Raw genomic sequence first — 21,685 nt, forward strand, 5'->3', positions numbered from 1 at the left:
AAAATTTTTATTCATATGACTATCATCAGGACTTATAGAACAGGTTGTCATAACATATGAATGCTGAATATGACCTCAGCATCGAAAAACAAAAGCATCTAAGTACCGAAAACTTCTTTTACGTTTGTTTGTCAACGATATCCAGAACTTAGCAAAAAGCTTTCCAAAAGCTCACCTGCTCTGGTGGATTTTTATCCTGTCTGATTTGGTACATTCTTCTGTTGATGTCTCGAATGAAGTTGAGAACCCCGTCGGGCTCCGACGGCGTGCCGTGGTCGGGCCATGCCTTAAACATAATAATGCACTCGTTATAACTCTAATAAGTATAATTTCTAATAACCTTAACCTTTAACCGACGACGTGATTTTTTTGTCACGCCGTCTGCGAGGTGCGGTCTGTGGGACCGCTATACTGTTTACTCAAAAAGTAATATTTTTTTGTATAAAAGTATTTAAAAGTCAGAGCCTAGAATAGATGTCACTGTTTGCTTTACCACCCGTTTCGCGGTAATTTTTTACAGACTACCATCTTTTACATAATATTATGTCCTAATATCAATATATCATTAGGAAATATCTTTTGCTAGGTTGTGGTGGCCCAGGAACCATCAATTTTACAAAAAATGAGTCGTCTAAAACAAAAACGCATGTTTTAGTATGGTACAAAAAAGTCACGTAGTCTGCGACGTGCGGTCCCACAGACCGCTGTTGAACTTTAAATCGAATTATCTTATCAAAACTGCCATTATCGATGTAACCACTACCTGTAATCGCGTATGGGCAACTAAACTCGAAGGTACTGAGACGCTCGGGACACGGGAGTAAGTAGAACATTGCAATCCAGAAATTTCAAAAACCGGAGCGGTCTGTGAGACCGCACGTCGTCGGTTAAAGGTTAAAGGTAATAAAACCTTTAAGGTTCGGATACATTGTCCTAAGCTTCAATAAAGTATTTTATATATTCTTTCCATAATAATGAGCGGGAAAATCCAACGCTTCTTCACACAATCCGCTAGTGTTACTTTACACGTGCAGGCATTTCAGATAAAAAGTTTTTGGAGGCCTCTCGGCCGTGTCATGGCACAAGAATAGTTCAAAGTAAAGCTCCGTTTATTTTTCTCGATCTTTTTCAATACACTGACAATTTACAATCTAAATATATAAAAAGAGAAACTGACTGACTGACTGACAGATCAACGCACAGCCTAAACGGCTAAACGTAGGCACTTGAAATTTGGAAGGGACGTAGCTTAGGTAGGTACCGTAGAGGTGCACTAAGAAAGGAATTCCCGAAATTCCCACGGGAACGGGAATTAGCGGGAAAAACGGGATTCACGCGTACGAAGTCGCGGGCGGCCGCTAGTTTTAACTAAAATATTAGTAGGTAGGTATTCACATAATTAAGTAATTTATGTTATCTAGTTTCCTGCAAGACTATCTACTCGTATAGTATTAGGTATATTTTCTTGCTGGTATAAAAGTGTACACAAACAAAGTCTCAAAGTTTGACGCCCGTATCGTAGTACTTATTATTATTCTGTGCCCGTATTTACAAACGATGCTTGCTTTTTTAAGTGATGCAGCATATCGAACGTACAGCGTAAATAGAGCTCTGTGATTGGTTCTTGTGTGACCCTGTGCGTGCACGCGCACTGTGAGACCTCATAGTAATGTTTGTGAATACGGGCGTGAGTCAAAGTTCTAAGTGACTATTCTCTTTGTTACAAAGTACCCACCGTGAACTGGTACTGGTAGATGGTCCTGCAGGCCTGGCCGTCTGCGCAGGCGTCCCACTCGCGAAGCAGGTAGTCCTCGTACTGCGTCTCCGAGATGGACTTCACGGTCAGGTGGCCGTAGCGCTCCTCCTGCCCCGACATAGGCCAGTAGCGCTCGCACTTTTTCTATAGAACACATTTTCCGTTAGTTTCAATAAATCGGTTGAAAAGTAAAGTATCTTTCAACGTTTCTACCTATTTAGGAAGAGATCATCATAAAAGTTTACAATACCGGGAGTCTCTTATTTTTTCTACGAGTAAAATGTGACTCGTCTTTAGGTTGCGAATTATTTGTAAAGCAAGTAGTAGGAAGTAATATGTTATTATTTCTTATAATAACGTTAAAATTTTTTACAGGCCATTTCCTGTAAATTTAATTAAAACTATAAAAATGACTGTACAAAAGGAAAACTTAATACCATGTGGCATTATCTACCAAACAATCTTTGAGTCTAATATATTAAGCAGGTACATTTCTATCATTGTTAAGTTTAAATCACAAACCTTGCCCTTTTCCATCTCATTGGTGATCATGGCGATGATTCTCACGTCCTCCTGCCAAATCATTCGCCAGAAATCATCCTTCGTATTTGGTAGGCAGCCTTGAGCAGCGATGTACACTTTGTCTTTCACTACAAAAAGATACGTATCTTTAAACTCGATGTTACCACAACGTCTGTTTTGCATTTTAAGCATTTTATAAACAAGTAAGAGTCAGGTAGCTATTTGTAAAAAACAAACCTATGTCACCGGTAAAATTTCCATTGAGTTTGTCCATTTTGATGCCCATTTTGACCTCTCTCAGAGCATCATCTGAGAGGGACTTGGAGACGAGAGGGGTAGGCTTCTTTGTCTCACTTCTTAAAATTAATGCTAAAACAAAAAAATTGCGTTAACAAGTTTGTGGTCCACATAATATTAAGTCAAAAAGTTGGGAAAGGTAAGTTTTATGCGTGTAATCAAATTGCTTGATATCCTACTTATTTTAATATTGAAACGATTTTGAAAATAATTGTAATAAAGGTCGCAAATGTAACACTTGCACCGTTCAATTCAATATTAAATCCATAATATGACTCTAGTATTTAAGCTATCCGTAAAGACGCATTGCTACTTTAAACATCTACGCATAAAGAGGTCATTTAAGTTAATGCGATGCAAATAATCTGCAAACGATTTTAGCCTTTAATATTGAAATCACAAGACTGATGATTTCTCTAAAATCACAAACATTTGTAATGCAAACAGGCTGCTGTTAATCTTAGATTCAATCCGTGTCCTGTGAGGACATTAGTATGGAATCCGAGTGTGAAGTGACGCATATAAGGGGATTTTCCTTAATATTTGTCTGTTATTACCAAAAGTTAGCGTGATCAAGCGTAAGATGTTGTGACTGAGGTTTGACCCTGAACTTATTATTTTTATTTGTCATAGTTTCATAATAAATACAATTAAATAGTCATTAAACATCATTAACAGTTCGTTTGGAGGTTAACAGAGGTTATTAATAAAATCATTGTAATTTTTTACGACTAACACTGTAACAATCCTGACTGTCATAAGCTATTGGTAAAAAAATCTCTGGCAAAATAAGTACTTCGTTCTAGGTATACCAATTAAGGTTTATAGGTAATTTAATGACGCATTCAAGGTGTTCTAAGATGGGTGTTAACTGTCAAAGCGATACTAAAGTCTGATCATGACCTAACGAGGTTTGTATAAATTATAACTTCGTAATGTATCAAGTATTACATGGTCTTACATTGCACACTATGGAGGCTCTCGTTGGACGACTGCACCGAGCTGGAGGAGTCGCTGATCCTCGAAGCTCTGATGAAGTTCGCGTTGATGTAGTCCGACTCTTTGTCGGAGTCACGTAGCACTACGCGGGTTTGGTCATCTAGAACAAACAACAGATGATACTCGTACCTTCATCATCATCATCATATCAGCCATTGGACGTCCACTGCTGAACATAGGCCTCCCCCAATGATTTCTATGTTGTATAAATATTAATATGCACCGGAAATATAGTTAGTTATCCATTATAGAAATAACTACAGGTTTTCTAAAATAATCTGACTTTCTGCCACACCCGGGGAATATTGGAAAAACATCCTGGAGTTTAAGGTAAACCAATCTGGCACTGTGCCAACATCGTATCTTAGTTCAATACATTTTGGTTACTGTAAGATAAATCATAATAATCAATCATTTACGACAATCTTGATAACGCAAACTAGGAAGGAAACCTTAAGGGCAGTAATAACATCGTTTATCAAAGACTACCGCTAACGCAAGAACTTATCGTGACGTTCTGAGCGATCGCGTCGTAATCGTCACGGGTTTGCGTAATAACCAGGTTATCTAAGCTGTGGCCATTAATTGAGGGATAAAGTTCTTTAAGTTAGCACTGTATACTTATCGGCCGCGATCAGAGCCCATCGACTTACATTAGATAGATGCTTAGTATGACGTAAGCTAAAACTTTTTGCTGCCCTCAACTGAAATCGTTCTGAAATAAATAAAAGTAATACGAGTAGCTTTAGACCTTATCTAGTTATTCCCAGTCAGCAAATGAGCTTTCGGATAAGATTTTGAAATGTAAAGTAAGTAGTTATATAATTTTTAAATGAGAATTTTTCTTGAGAAATAACATTCAAAGCTGTTGTTTATAATTTAATTTACTAGCGGCCCGCCTCGGCTTCGCACGGGTGCAATGAATTCATCGTTTTTTCTCTTCTATAAACCTTCCCCTTGAATCACTCTAAGTATTAAAAAACCGTTGCGTATTTCTAAGGATCTAAGCATACAGCGGAAAGCTACTTTGTTTTAGTATAAAAGTGACTAGTCCAGATGAAATACCTAAGCAAAAGTAGTAGGTAAGGAGTAAAGTATAATCTGAAACTACAACAGTATTAATGTAGCACTTACAAGGTAATATGTTTCTATATCTATTCTTCAGCGCGTTCTCGGGCCGCAGACCCTCGTGCGTGGTGAACACGTGCCGCTCCTCCAGCATCTTCAGCGTCAGGAACTCGCTCTCGAAACTGTTCTTGCTTTCCAACTTCGGACAATCCTCTACCTCCTGTGGGAAAAATATAAAAATTAGACACGCAAATTATCAATTTATTTTTTCTCTTAGCCTTTAGTCAGCTGGTATTCCGGATGGCACGGGCCAAAGCCAAGTGCTATCTGTATTGTTATTAGCTTACTTGCTTACATGTGTTTACAAACATCTTGGTGCCTGTCTAGTAATACTATCTGCAGCCCGCGACTTCGAGCTAGTAAACAGTCTTTCAACGAACGATTAAATTATTTAAATCGGTTCAGTGGTTTATAATCGTAAAAAGGTAATAGAGTTACCTTGCATTGGTTATAAATACAAAATAATTCAATTGCATTACAGAATTCCAAATTAGGTTGGCGACGAATCGAAATATATGAAGCAAATCTAGAGTTTGCAGGGCGACTCTAGAAATAACTGGAAGAACTTTTACATTCAAACATACGAGTTGGTAGGTATATTGATCCCAAAATAGCCACTGTCATAGTTGCTAATGTGTCTTCAGTATTATTCTTTATGTATTTTAATTACTGATAAGTAGCACCATTAGCGTAGCATAAAGCCACAATACATTTGCATATTGTTTTTGGCATAGTATTATTCATTTTCATATAAGTATTTCTATGCAACTTTTTCCATCCACCTATTACGTTCAATAATTTGGGCATGTTGTGTGTATTATCTATCTATCTATCTATCTATGTCAGCCTTTGGGTTCGCCTTCGAACATAGGCCTCCTCTTCAACCCTCCACCGTTTTCTGTCCCTGGCCACACGCATCCAGTTCACTCCAGCGAACGAGTGGATCAGAGAAAAGACGAGGATCAGCGACGTGGTGGAAGAGATAGAGAGCCGTAAATGGAGATGGGCAGGACACATTGCACGGATGAACCAGGATCGCTGGGCCAGAAAGACCCTGGAGTGGAGACCCCGCAACAACACCCGCGGCAGGGGAAGACCGCCTAAACGATGGACAGACGATATCCGGCAGCAGGCTGGAGTGTATTATCATTACTAGTTAATTTTAAATATTTAATTCCTGCTGCTCTACATTATTGCAAAAATGCTATGACTTTGCTCTGGAATGTATCACGTTAGCGTTGACATCAGTTCACGTGGTCAGCAAGTTTCCATCCATTCCAATCCAAGATGATTTCATTTGAATAATCATTATTGTCTGCTCGAGACAATAATAAGCCGTCTTTGTCCCGTTTATCAATTACTTTAAACAAGTCCTTTTTCTTGATTTATTTGTAAACAACAGCGGAGTTTTCTATTATTTTAGCAGGCAAATTGTGTTAGATGCCCGATTCGTTTGATCATCCACTTCAGTAACATGTAAAGTGGATAGTAACAAAGTGGTTGGTCAATAATCTCAACGACTTATTGATCTAATTAAAGTAAAGCCGACATAACAGATAACCTTTTATCAAGTACTTTAATGCAGTAGGTAATTATGCCGGTGCATGGGTGCCCACGTGAAGGGACCACGCCGGCTCATGTTTAATGCACTCGGCAAATAGCTGGACCCATTTATCATACTGATGTGATAATTAAATTTACCGACGACAATTATAACAAATTACATGAGAACAAGACGTAAAAATATTGCGAAATCATTACGAACAACAATACGAAATCTTATTTAAAAATTAATGAATTTTACTTTTATTTTGTTTCATAAAGTTGGTATCATTAACCCATTTACGAATGATATGTTTCTGGCCGATCGGGAGATAATTAGGCCTCTACATCAATATTATCATCATTATCTTCGATATATCGCTAATTTGTACATTTCTTTCTTGTGTGTATGGGGAAGGCCCTAAAATGTAGAAGTGACTCATTAAAGTACTTTAAGTGAAGCAAGATTATTTTATAATCATAGGTATTAAGAGATTATGAGTAAATACTACATGTACTATATTATGATAAAAGTTTTTGTTGAAAAGGGTGACCATACTATCACTCGTATCATCACATAGATAACAAATAGTAAGTTGTAACACCGCGTAAATCAAAACTATCAACTTTTCAGGAGAGCGAGAAAACTTGTACTCTTCCATAAGTTAAAAGTTCAGTAAGCTGAAACTCAATTTATGTGTCACATTTGGACTTTTTTATTAGCTCATGAATTGACTAGTCTAGCAAATGGCATTAATATCTCAAGACCGCCCAAATCTTACTTGATAGGATACTACTTACTTAAACTTCTACGAGGAAACCTTGACAGTGAAATGAAAAGTAATTAAGATTAACTCCTTATTCAGATTCTCACTTTCTCAACCCGTGATTACCCTTAGGATGTGTCTAAATACACTACTCTGCGTTCACAGACCATAGAAAGAGGTTTATAGGGGAGAGTTCGGTATATTGTACCGCCGGGTAAATTGTACCACCCTCATATTTCGTAAAGTATTTATTAAATGTCTGTAATTGCAACACTCAGCGATACACAACTAAATTCAATTAATATCGGCCATGTGGTTTTTGCCGTGACAACAAACACGTGTGTTTTATTTTGAAAAGTATTTTTTCATTGTTTTCAAGTAACTTTTGACAATACATGTTTAGTTTGTAATTTTGTTAAATTTAATTACCGGGTGTTTCTAATATATTACTTAGAAGCGTAAATTAGTGTGGATTACAATTATTTGAAACATTTTTCGGTATTTATAAGCTATATTTTTAACCGATTTTTTAAAAGCACTATCACCTAGTCGGCTAAATTGTACCACATCAAGTTGTATGGAACTTTACCAAAGGATTTTGAAATTTTTTTTAGTAAGTCATATTTTGAAGTTATAATAGCGTAGTTATGTTTGACTAACAATAAATGAAAGCAAAATACTGGCAAAGTAGATTAGACACACAATATCGATTGTCTATGTTATTAACTACTGTTCCTTTTCGTTTCCTAATTTGTTAAGAATGTATCGTATAATATTTTGCCATAGTTTTTTTATAGGCTTGAAATTTATTGAAATCCAATTTAGTAACCCTGTGGTACAAATTATCGAACCGGTTGGCTAAATTGGACCGAAGCTCTGAACTCGTACTTTGTTGATTTGTGCTAAATATACAACAATCATGTTAATTAATACTTATGAAATAGTAAGTTGAATAATGTATCTTTTATTATATACCATAGACATTAGCAAAAACAAAAGAAAACTATGTGTAAAATGGGATTGAAAAAAATTGGTCCAAATTAGCGGACTCTCCCTTATATTCTGTGTCTGCGTTATTTTGTGAATTGCAAATAATTTTACTGTCTTAGTTTCTCGATGTATCTGCCACCAATAGAGTTTACTTAACTGTCATGGTTTCTAGGTGGATCTGTGTTACCGGCATTCTACAGCGTGGTACAATACTCGGCGCAAAAACTCATGGCAGGCGGTGTAATAAAACAGTGCATATCACGTTTTCTGTCGTATTTACACAGGCAGGCATAGTTGTTAATATTACGTAATATTGAATTGCATCTCTGTTTCAAAAATTACTAATGTCCCCGCCTGCCACGAGTCTGCGTGGAATATGCGTGTTTTTTTTTAATCCTCAACGAGGAAGCTCTTGGCCTGTATCTCACGTGATGGTAAGTGATGATCAGGCCGGAGGTGGAAGCGAGCTTCACCCGGAATCCTCAACCACGGAGGAACTGGCTATCTTAACTAATTCTATCTTATTGTTGTTATGGCGACAGACTTAGATAAGATGGTGGTAGCTAGCCAGGCGGGCGTTAGAACAAGTCCTGCCACCAACTAAACCGAACCAAAAAATCTGTCCCCACCGGGAATCGAACCCGGGACCTCTGCGTCTGAAGCAGGTGGTCTTACTAGACCACAGAGGCGGTTAAGTGTGCGCATACCTGCATCTCGTGCACCTTCCTGTCGATGCGGTGCGCACGCAGCCGCGTCCCGCTGACGGGCTGCAGCAGGCGCAGCACGTCGCCCGACGTCTCCGTCATCGGAAACGAGCGGAAGTGCTCGATCAGCCCCACCAGGTCGTCAAACTGTTCTCCGCTGCCCACGTCATATTTGTTGTGCTGGAAACGACAAAATGCATTGTTAAGGTTTGCGCCCGTTTGGTGTAGTGGTTCAGAACGGAGTACTACGAGTATGCCGAGAAGTCCTGGGTTTGATTCCCGGCCGGGCAGAAACGATGATGAATTTTAAATTTTAATTTCTGTAACGGGTCTGGGTGTTCCTATGTAGGTATAATATGTACCTATGTGTATTTACAAAATAAGTAGGTATCTAAGTATGTTTATTTATATCCGTTGTGTAGTACCCTTAGGTGCTTTAATCTTTGCGATTGATATCTATCTATTGCGACCCAAACTCATAAAACTCATTTATTTATGCAAGTCAAGTAGGCTTTTAAAAAGCACTTTAACACGGCCCAGTATTAACCCTACCACTGCTTCAGGACAATAAATGGGTCAGTCGTCACTATTGTTAGCCTCAACCTTAAGATGGTTTTGAATATGGGACTATTCAATCTCAAGTTATTATTTTCAGCTCTTGTGTAGTCATCTACAACTTACAGAAGTTGTCTTGAATGCGGATATACATAATTCGATTTTCTAACGAATGGAATGGACTGATTGATTTCAAGTTTCATTGGACTGAAAGCACATAAGTACGCAAGCAACTTAAGAATCGTACTCAGCTAGTTCTGTAGAAAAACATAATTTAAGACTTTTTTGATTTCTAAAATATTAACTCTAGCATCATGCCACATTTAAACTAAACAGAGTAAGCAAAACAAGAAAGATTTCCTTAAAAAAATACTTATAGTTTCTCATTATGTAATATGTAAGTTTTATGAGCTTACTTTCAGTCTTTTCTTGGAATCAATCTGAACATGTGCCTTACCGTACCTATTACCGTCATGTACGGACTACGGCACTAGAGTAGTTGTAATAGATTTGATTTTCCAACAAACATGTCTAAAGTAGTCGGATGTGCTTTGTTACATAGAACTTCACAGGTAACTAATAAACCATAAAATACATGGTTTATCATTTTAATAGTTACATAATCATGAAAATTAATGGCTTTTGCTGATTTAATGTAGAGAAGTCCATACACGCGTAAGTTCATAGAAGAGTCTAGTAAATGCTTGTAGGTGCATATCATTATTTTATCATAAAACTATTGTTGCATAACTGGTTTAGAATTAGCATAAGTACCATTATTTAATCCCAATGATTGTGTGAGTAAACCACAACTGCTTATTTAATAATTACATCACGAGATTCATATAAACTTCGCGTCATGTAATAGAGGGTCCCAACCAGGTATTTACTCTGAGTATAGCATTAGTAACTTTCCATAATAGAATTAATTTTTGTGATCTTACAAAATTAGTTGGTAATCATAAAAGACAAAGACAAATTAAGAAGAGTATTAAGGTGAAGTTTTCTTGCCCTATGGATTTCAAAGGAATGAGTAGTATTGCCTCGAAGAAATGCCAGAGATTATGTGGGGCTTAGCAAGTGTCAGGGACCCGTTGTCGATCGCTAAGCCTCACACTAGAACCCCGACAATCCGGTGGGGGATCGTCACTCCAGGATAATGGCGATTTCTTCGGCGGTGTACTTGTATGGACTTCGACCTCACATGGAAACGCTAAGCTAACTCTAAGAACGCGTTCATAATAAGAGACTTTATAAACCGGCACAGGGTTTAAATGTTCAGGCTCTTATGACTCAAATAACGTTGTTGTTATCTAAATTACCAAATTTTAAACCACCGTCTCCAAGGGCACACCATGACGGCGGTCACGTAGGCTTTGATTGTCATTTGTTCTTTTATTCCACTTTGTTTCCTCATGGAGTGACGCAGGACGGAGTCACAGGCACATAAAACTGATTTGGATTCACGTCGTGGACTCCAAACGACATGTATATTTTTTTGCCGGGTTTAATCAGCGGTTAACAAGACAAGTGGCGTGCTCTGGGTCAAATTGCCATTTTTTTTCATTGTTCTACTGCTAATAAAGCTTTTGAGAGTTTTATCAAGAGTTACCTTGTTTTGTAATCCAAGCTTGTAAATCATGCAAATTATAATACAGATAACAAGTAAGGAGATGCTGGAATATTCAGATACAGATTTATTAAAAACAAAAAAGTAACATCATATTCTATCAATGCGTACAGTTTCTGTAGACACATTTACCAGTAAGGATACTCTTATAAAAAAAATCTAACCGAAACTAGTTTTCTGATTCAATGTTAAAAACCCTATAAACTCGAAGATAAACCCTTTGTCAGAACAGATCACTAATATTCTGTATCACAGGAATTACCTGTTGTTTATTAGTAGCCTACTCACATCAATTAAAGAAACGGGTAATTATAAATAACGTAAGATTGTTGTAAACGTCTTTGATCTAGTAAAGACAAAAGACTGACGTGATATTTTTTTAATCGTCTCGGTTCTCGGCACTCTTTACAGCCAGGGTAAATTTAAAGTTTATGGATCTTGAAAAGCACTAGTTTTAGAATAGAATAACCTTAAAGCAGCTTGACTCTATCAATCATGAAAATGCCGCTGCCGGAGACAACTGATTGTATTTTGTCTTTGTTATTGTTAAATATGTTAATTTTCGTGTCACTGCAGACCTAAGCAGGTTATGTTCACACAGTTCAGTAAGAACCTCAGAATTTCATTAGAAGTTTGCACGCATAGCGCGTGCACTCGGTCACTTTGCATTTTCCCAGCGCACGTCACCAATGGGTAATTGTTGCCTATCTGGGCTAATCACTTTAGTAATTAGAAATGCGTTTGTAGATCAGTCTCATCGAGCCACTCGCGGCACGCCATTTATTGCGAATATGAAGCTACACGTAGAAAATTATGTCACGGTTTGATTTCACAGCACAAATGACTACATAATTTATGTTATTGGATCACAAGTAAGTACAGGTTTCATAAAATAACCTACACTTTTCAAACAGAACACAGGAAACTAAAACCAACAATTAAGAATAGGAATATAAAAATTAAAAGCAATCCTCACCTTTGAAGTCATGGTTATTTTTCACTATTGGGTCACACTAAATATTATTTTTCAGAGAGATGCAGTCCTTTCATCAAAATTAATTGCCAGCCGACCACGCACGGCGCAGATGCAACAGCTAGCCTCCTCATTCGTCAACAGAACACTCACTCGAATTACTCCTACAATTCTATGCTCGCCTAGTACCGGCAATATACACTGAACTGTATGTACTTAAGTAGGTATGTATATTTGGGCTAAAGTCACGTTCCGTGTATCAACACCATCAATATGCTTCAATGTGTGCGTTATATCAATATGCTTCTGAATTGTCCGGTCAATGTGAGAAAGGCCTAATCCAAGCTTTGCTCCCGGTTTCTAGGGACGCCACGCATGCCCTGTGCCCTAGACTCCTGGTAGCGCGTGCTAGCAACCGACCGATCGAAGCGTTGCAACGGAAACTTCAGTGCAATGCGCAGTGTGCAGCACGCAACTATTACCGGGGATCGTAATTAGTAAGATAGGGACAAAAACTTCAGAACTTTCAATACAAGTAATGGTAAAATGTTAGAGCTAGGATTGTAGCTAGTTCTTACACGATATCTAAAATCTTGAAGTCTGGAATGCAAAAATGAATCAAAGACCAATGTTTGCTCCTTGATAACTTACAATAGAAGCCACAATGACAGATAAAAGTAATGATCTTCCCGCTTAAATTCGACTCGACATACTTCGTGATAATCGAGTTACCTATATCAAGCCATCTCCTCGCTTATTCTGCTAGCCTAGTACCAAATTGCACTATTATATGCAGTTATTGTTTATTAATCTGTTTTAAACATTTATAATAATATAAATATTTTATTATTGAAAGCAGTGTTGCTTGTAATAAATATTTCAAAGCTTATAGTACATTTTGGTACAAATTTGGATATTAACGAAGTATGTACCTCGTACTCGACCATTCGAAAACTGAATTCATAGCCAAGAATAATTGGTCGTTATTAAGTTTTGCGCCTGTCATTGAGTTACTTATTCATTTTTATTTGTAAAGTGAGTAACAAAATCTTAAAAGGATTTGTTAGATTTTTGGATTCGCAGTATGTCTATTCATACAATGCACTCATAAACAGACATGCCTCAAAAAGGGCATGGCCGAGGTTCGTGAGTCACGCGGGATACGGAGAACAGTCACTCCTCGCCCCTCGGATTTAGATCGCTGATGATTCACACGCGGGTTATGTGGCTCCATATGAAGGCTGGATCTAACGGGTTACATGCTTCTTCATCTGATTGTACCTAAAGCTAACCGAGATTGAAAGTTTCTTGGCAAAGTGCTTACGTAGACGTACAATGAATTGAAGTCATCGAATGATAATTCCATCCTCACACCACAGGAATTGCAACTGTAACTGTAAACTAGATCTGGAAGGTGGTCGATGGTCATAAAACTTGAAACGACTTTTTCATAAATGTTTTAGTGCATTTTAAAAGAAAGAAGCTATAAGAATAATATTTAAAGATATGATTAGTTAATATATGTAATCTACACAACACAAAACTAACAGAAGAAAAACAAAACATTGGAATGTTATTGTAATTGTGTTGTCGAACAATTTATTGTTTTAGAATACAACCTCATTTCCATATTCTAGCGCAGCATACGCAGTTCTAGTTCGTTGCAGCGAGCGTTCCTTGAGAGCAAGCGCACGCACTCCACTTTAATTACTTGGCCTGATGTAATTACGAATGATTAAAATGTGCGAATCGATCACAGAAAGCATTTGACACACTTTCTGTGATCGAATAGTCAGAAGTTCGACCTCACCGCAGGCGCCGTATGGCCTTGCGGCTCGTAGGTGCCTTCGACTATTTAAAATTTAAAGCTATACTTAACATATACATGAGAAAATAACACTGCATTTATGTTTTAATGCCAAAACAACACCAATAAATTTTTGTAGAGTTAGATTGGAATTTGGAGGACGGGTTATGTCTTGTGTTCTCGTAAAAAGAATCTAGGTTATATAAAATTTTATAGGTATACAGCTCTTTTTAAGTTGAGAAATAAAAATATTCTCTGACTCGACTGTTTGGTCACGTTAGGCCATACTAAACTTTTTATGAAAAAATACCCTCATGTTTTGAGTGAAAGGTGAAGCCACAGGCAGAAGCTAGTGTAGCATACACTGCCAAACCAAGGAAATCGATGTATGACCATCTACCGGTAAAACAACACTTTAAATTGTAAAAACTTGATAATAACCTTGCCTACAAGAATCATGACAGACAATCAATATTTCTTAAAAGTCTTAATTTAATATAAAATCACTGTGTTGAAAAATAAAGAGATTTTTTATAAAAATGAATTTACAATTTTATTAATGTACATCTTTGGGAGGTCGGAAGCTATCTTGGGTAGAGTAGTGAAAATTATTATTATCGTACTATTAGTGTCTCAATTATTTGCTGTCCAGGGTCTGTTTGTAATTATAAATGCTTGATAACTTTAGTGCTGCTCCTTTACTCAAGGCAATACTGGTGAGTCTGGATGTACTACTCACATCTCGCATACACGGTATGGTGGATTAGATCACTATCATAAGTTTCATTAATGCTTTTCAAATGTGACAAACTAATGAAGCAACACTTAAATTCGTCAAATGTCTACCACTTCATGAAACAAGACATGTTTATTCAAATTAAAATTATTTATTTCTCATTATTGTAGATAAAGATTTTACCACGTGTTAATCGTACCTATGTTTTTACAAGTGTATCCCATTTATAAGAATTCACTGTTTTCTATAAGTTGGAACACATTATCATGTATCTGTATACATACATCTTGGATTATTTCACTGAGATGGCAGTAAATATACTTTTCTTTGTTGTCACGTCCACTAAATGTACAGAAGTAAATGTATATAAGTACTTTCACCAACGTATAATATATAAAACAATGACACAGTCACTTTGACTTTATCATTCATCATTATCGTTCAGTTTCATAAAGTCCAGCATTAAAATTCTTCTCATTTAAATGAATTACGACTTGTTGTATCCTTTGCAACTTAATTATTTATGTATGAATTTCATATACATAATGTTCCGATAATGTTCTATCACAATAACTACCCTGGAGCCTGGAGTCGGTCATTTGAAATGTTCGTAAACATCTGTGTCCACAGTTCCACACTTGTATCGACTTCCATGGACAAATTTTTCATATGTGGCCAATTAATTATTACATTATCAACATTATCATCTTCAACTTTTCATTATCTTATGCTATTAAATTCAGTTACGGTCTCATTACATTAGATTTTCGGTATAATGTCATTATCTTCAGATTTTAAAAGAGGGAATCAAATAAGTATGCGTTATAACCCTTGTGAACTGGGTCGATCGTTGCAGAATTCAGTAAATACTTACTAACTCTTCCACCAATGAACTTGAATCATTGTGAACTTTATCGCGCAAAATAAAAGCGCATAAAATAAGGACTCAATGTTATTTTCTGCCAGTCAACTATTGATTGAGCGGTCACTTCCAGAAAACTCACTTGTTGTTTCATGCAACTGCATCAATAATAATAAAAATAATTTACATACCAATGGGCGTCGGACTCACTTCTGATATGTTAAATTCGTACACATACTCACTCACAAATTGGATATTAAATACAAATAGTCTGAAACCAACTTATTCACCAATACCATAATTTGCCAATTCAAGCCATCAATCATAGGTACACAACACACTCATATCTTAGAAGGCTCTCGGGTCATGGCGTTCTAGCCCGCGGTCAACGTTCGAATGCCACAAGGAATATCTTTTTGTTATCCCGTACGACTCCCCGCGTTCCTCAGGTGTAATTTGATAGCCAAATCAGCGTTAATCCTTTCGTTGCTAACAATTTCCATGTTAATTAAAATTGGTAACAAATTGTAAGTGAAACGTTTGTTATAAAATGAAACCTAAAATATTGTGTTACTTAAAACCTACAATACTTCATGTATTTTGTTATTTTGTTCATAGATCTCAAAAAAACATGAGTGTAGGTAGTTAGTATAGTGTACGGTGTACAGAATTACGTCGTCATAATAATACATCTTTGGGTGTAATCAACTTCGCCCACGCCGTATTTGAGACACAATAAATCATTAAAAACAATACGATTAAACTTTATAGAATAGAACATGCACAAAAAAGCTCTTGATATTTCTATTATTAAAGTTGGATTTGGATACCTATTTATTTGAATTAGAAAATGTAGAGTCAAAACGCGCTGTTTTGATTCAGTTACATGTTTCGTTAAAAAAGTCTACGACATCTTTCAATATTTTTATTTAAGGAGATTATTGATACGTCGTAAAAGAAGAACCTTATAAATAAGCATACTTTCAATAAAAAATTGTTTTATCACGGAATATGGATGAAGATTTGATGAACACGAGTCATTTATAAACTATTGCGGTGTGGTTAACTGAAAGGTATTTCCGAACACAAAAAAAAATTTAGACTTCAGAAGCGATGGAAAAAAACAACGCGGTTTCTTGGTAAAAGCATCGATTAGAAAGCTACGGGAAATTCCATGCATCGGTCTTGCACCTGCGTATTACTGCAACTGGAAATGTAATTTGCACGGATGACTTTGCATCAACCATAGCATCTTATACACTTGCAATAGGGCCACTTTTGCAAGAAAGAAATAAGTGCTGGCGACTGTACAAAATGAATCCGACCACATAAGCGACCTTGCATCAAATATTTATTACCACACAGTTTGCATTAACAAACAATAACTCGACATGCAACTATAGATATTGAAAACTTCTATTAAGTTGTACCTACGCTATGCTCACATAATTGCTCGCATAATGAGTAATGACGGATACTTATGTGTGCTTAGAAATGTAATACCTACTTGGAATGTGTTCAGCGAGAAAAGAAGTCATCACGCCTTTTATGGAAAGTCTGTTATGGAAATCCAGAAAATTATTTACATGGAAAACCGTGTTTGAACTTACCTAGGTACTTGTAACGTAAATAAAACTTGGACTATGGAAAATAACGAAAATTATGAATATGACAAATAATACATTAAAACCATTAAAAAAAATAAACCACCAAGCATTGCAACAACTTTATCATATTATCAAATCGCTGGACGGTTCCGTACAACAACGCCATAGTTGAAAACATCAATGGCACGTATGATGTTTTCCTCTCGACCCGAGGAACGTGGGTGGCACTTCGCGAGCTTATTATAACAAGCAAAAAACCGTGATTGTCCTCGTACTTCCAAAAACATTTTTTGTTTATTAGAGACGATTGTTTGGAAGCACAAATTGTACGGCCAAAGGCGGAGCAAATGTCATCTCAAAATAAGTGGTTCATTGCGCCTACGCACGAATCCGAGCTAATTACTAGCACTGTAATGTGTTCCGAGTTACTTGTCACTGCGTAGGTACACCATTTTAATTTGGTGCCTGAAATGAGATTGATAGTTCATTAGTAATTTCTATAAATTATGTGATGAAAATAAATAAGACGAGGAACCTCTTATTTCCACAAAATAATGGAAACTTCTAAAACATCATATTATTAACATAATATGAAATTGATTACTAATTGGGGTACAGCGAGCTGGCCCTCCATTAAAACAAAAAATAAAGTTCTCTCCTTCAAGATTACGGATGCTGCTGGTCGTAATTTGACGTTTCATGGAATCTCTCCAGACCAGTTTGGAGTAATTTGGAATTCCCCATGAAATTCCCACCTATTGAGGTGGCAATTTTGATTCGTAATTTCAATTAACCCTAAATTGAGATTATTGTCATAAATTAAAAATAAAAACTTGGTATTAACTACGATGATAAATTAATTGGACCAATCTCCAAAATACACGACCTTGCATTTAAATTTTATAGCATTGTTTGTAGGACGTCGCAATTTTCTATGTATATTATAAAGCCAGACTTTGGCGCAGTCAAAGACAAGTTTGGGATTCGTTTTACATTAAAAGGCTTTTATTGCCCCATAATGTTTTGGCAAGGTTATGTCAAGTGACACGATTCACAAAAAATAAACAAGTAGGTAGGTAGATATTTAAAATACTTTCCTGCTACGTTTTAATTATAACATGTTCTAAGTCTAAGTAGTCATAACAAGGTTATTTTCAGACGAAGAAGTCCAATAAATTGGTTGAAGTCTGCAAGTTTTAATCAAGTTTCTGAGAAAACTTTAATCACTGTTAAAAACCAAATACGTATTTTGGACCCGATAGGCATTTTGAAACCTGATATGAGAATACCCAAGGAATACATGGAAAACCAGTAGAACCTTGGAAAAAATAAACCAAACAGAGGTGACCCAACGCTGTCAGTGTCGTATGCGATCCGAGAGGGTCGGGAGTTCGAATTCCATCGTCCGCGCTGGCTGCGTTGTATAGATGGAACTATTAGTATAAGTACCTAATATATGCAATATAAATTGAGGAGCGCCGCGCCTGTTCTAAAACCCATGAGGGAATCTGAAATTCCAAAACAGGTTCGAAACAAACATTGTGCGAAAATCAAAGTGGATATAGCCCCTTTTGAGCAGACACTCCTCTCTATACATATTATAAAAATGAATCGCAAAATGTGTTGGTAAGAGCATAACTCAACAACGCCTGGACCAATATTACCAATTCTCTTTTTTTAATTTTCGTTGAAGTCCAAGGATGGTTTTTACGGCGAGATTTGCAAAATTCACCCCCTAAGGGGTTAAGACGGGATCCACGCGTACAAAGTCACGGTCGGCCGCTAGTTTTTTTTTTTTTTTATCCACAACGAGGAAGCTCTTGACCTGTATCTCACCTGATGGTAAGTGACGATCAGGCCGAAGGTGGAAGCGAGCTTCACCCGGAATCCTCAACCACGGAGGAACTGGCTATCTTACCTCTAACTGTCGGAACACAATAATGCTGTTAACATTGTTGTTATGGCGACAGACTTAGGTAAGATGGTGGTAGCTAGCCAGGCGGACTTAGAACAAGCCCTACCACCAACCAAACCGAACAGAAAAATCTGCCCCCACTGGGAATCGAACCCGGGACCTCTGCGTCTGAAGCAGGTGGTCTAACCACTAGACCACAGAGGCGGTTGAAGTTACTAATATTGTTTAAAGAAGCCGCTCAGTGCTCACCTGTCTCCTGATCATGACGTGGCTGACGCGGCCGCGCACGCGCACCGACAGCACGAACTCGCCGGGGTGCGCGCGCGACTCGCGCACCAGGAACGAGCCGTTCTTGCCCTTCTCCATGATCAGGTGCTCCGCCTCCTTCGCCGACATTATGCCGTGGAACCACCTGGAACAACAACCTGATTAGTTACTAATACCTACGAGGAATTGTTTTAGAAATGTTCTAAAAGGTTCTACTAATTGACTGAAACTGAAAACCAGGGTCGTGGCCTTCCCCACCGTGGGCCACGGCATATGCTGAGTAGAGTCCCATTACGATGGGCATCGCTGTTGCGACAGGATAGCACTGCTCAGTTCACTTTTTATTTCCTGTAATATTTATGTGCGATTTCTGTCTTTTTTTTTGTATACGTTCTCTGTCATGAAATGTATAAGTGATGTTCATCGTAATAAATATTTCTTTCTTTCTAATTGAAGTGGCCGACACTATTAGATCGTTTCATCCACGAAGACGCGCCCCGCAAATTTTGGTGGGAAGCGCGGGGTGCGAATAGTTTGATCCGATCAATCCGAGCGTCATTATTGTAGTGTGCGGTGTACCTACCGATCACACTCAAACATTCGCGGAAGAATGGTGGGGCGCGTCTTCGTGGATGAAACGATCTATATCTGCAAGAATAGCCTGATTGCCCAAGATTCATACGTAAGGGATCGCTTATTGCTCGTTGAAAGACTAAAGAGGCTTATTCAATAGAGGTTAACAGAACCGCACAATGCTTAGCAAGTTAAAAAGCCTAGATACTCGTAGAGAGTAAGCGCAAGAAAAGTTATTACTACTCGTATGGAAACTAGAAAATGAAATTTTTTTTTACTGTCCACAATGGAAAGGTCTTAAATCAACATGAAACCGAATTCCATGACTTCCAAGTTCTATGCAGGAGTCACGCATGGTAATCAACCGTTAAGATATCAAAGAGGTGTGTGTCGTGATTCAGAATCGAGTCTAAACAGACCACTTGACATTCCATAGCAACCTATCATGTGTAAATAAGGCATATTACGTATTTGGTACAGGTATGCATAGAAATCCCCATCATGCAAGATCGATTCCCGTATGAGACAAATATTAGTATGACGAGCACGATGCTAAGGCACCACCTACCTTTAACCGTAACTATGACGCTAATCGGTGTTTTTTGTATGGAGTCTGACAGATTTTTGACGTTTGCTAAAGATAAAGAAAGATTGTGCAACCCAACCTAAATATTTTCATGCGTTGACAATTATTGTCCATGGGGTATCGAGTGTACCATGTACTGAGTTATTAAAGTAGGTAATACCAGTAATACCAGTTGATAAACAACAATATGACAAGAAAAGAAATAAATGTAGACACCATAGTGCCGTATTAGGATAATTGTTGTAATAGTTGGAACAATTTGCTATTATTAAAGTAGAAAGGTATAGATACGAAGCTACTTATTTATACCGTGTCAAGTCCAGCTAATGTTCGAATCCTTTTAAGTGTACACAGATAGTGTGGCGCAGATAAGTAGATGAAATGCAGTTATTATTGCTGTGATAAGGTTAATCCCCAAGTCCCAGCCGCTGGGGCGCGGCGGCAAACAGGTCTTTTCTTTGCGCGTGGAAAACTCTGTAACCGAATGTAGGTACAGTCGAAAGCACATCAACCTGTACATTTTTATTGCAAAATAGCCTGTATTGCAACGAAATAAGACGCCACTGTGTTTAGCTTTATGTGCTGTCGTCCGCACTATGCGGTTACAACACAAGAAGGCAGAAAGGTATCAGGCTCGTCATATACGATGGCCAGGCTTTCATTAAAGATTAAGAACTATCTTCGACTAATCTTTCGATTACTCACGATTTGTTTTGTTGCACCGTTTTTGAGCAATAAAGGAAGCTTCATATAGATAACGCTCCAGATTTGTTTTGTCTGGGCTGATTGCACCAACATAAAATATGATTAATTTATTTATGTAGTTTTGTTTACAATCTGATATGAATTGAAAGATTTTCTACCTACGATAGTAACATTAGATACGTACATGTAAAGATTATTAACTGCATATATCAAGTGCCTTACTAGGTTTTAATTGTACTCTTGATAATCAACGCAGCATTGGGTCTTGGCTGCCTATTGTGAGTCGAAAGCATTGTTAACTTATGGTATCATTTTCCAACATATATTTTTCATCTTTGTGAGCGTAAGTAATTATCACAGGAAGTATTTATTACGTTTTAATATAATTAAATATCTATTCTTCTTCCCTCAACAGCTGCCAATTAAGTATTGATTTTGTAATAAGCCTATGTAAGGTAGTCGTAGCTAACATTTCCTAACATTCGCTGTGGGAATCACTCAACAATGATTAACGCTCAGATTGTGTTTGCGAGCTCGTATACATTAATGTCGCTGACTTGATTGTTCCGACAAAAACAAATACCATTTTACTCAGTAGGTACAGCTTAGCTTTTTTAGGGTACCTATAGAAGTTCTATAGCCTTCTGAATTTTCTACCCGCAACCGCATGTATCGCATGAACTTGAAATACCCGCTCGAAAATGAAACGCAAATAAATACTTAGTCTCATTTATTTTTATAATAACGCTAACTCTTGAGTATGG

General features: G+C 37.3%; 1 protein-coding gene across 1 annotated transcript in view; it reads right to left on the reverse strand.

Moving 5' to 3' along the window:
• The window catches only part of LOC114361338 (tyrosine-protein phosphatase corkscrew), a 30,655-nt gene that overhangs the window by 2,043 nt on the left and 6,927 nt on the right, over positions 1-21,685 (reverse strand). Inside the window, exons 2-9 of the mRNA XM_028316336.1 lie at positions 19,040-19,202; positions 8,709-8,885; positions 4,709-4,862; positions 3,537-3,674; positions 2,516-2,647; positions 2,279-2,406; positions 1,736-1,900; positions 176-286 (exon numbers count right to left, since the gene is read on the reverse strand). Coding sequence (XP_028172137.1) covers positions 176-286; positions 1,736-1,900; positions 2,279-2,406; positions 2,516-2,647; positions 3,537-3,674; positions 4,709-4,862; positions 8,709-8,885; positions 19,040-19,202 — 1,168 coding nt within the window. The remainder of the gene's footprint in view (positions 1-175; positions 287-1,735; positions 1,901-2,278; positions 2,407-2,515; positions 2,648-3,536; positions 3,675-4,708; positions 4,863-8,708; positions 8,886-19,039; positions 19,203-21,685) is intronic.

The sequence above is a fragment of the Ostrinia furnacalis genome, unplaced genomic scaffold (genome assembly GCF_004193835.3).
Source record: "Ostrinia furnacalis isolate ACB-3 unplaced genomic scaffold, ASM419383v2 OfSCF5588, whole genome shotgun sequence".
NCBI classification, from domain to species: Eukaryota; Metazoa; Arthropoda; class Insecta; order Lepidoptera; family Crambidae; genus Ostrinia; species Ostrinia furnacalis.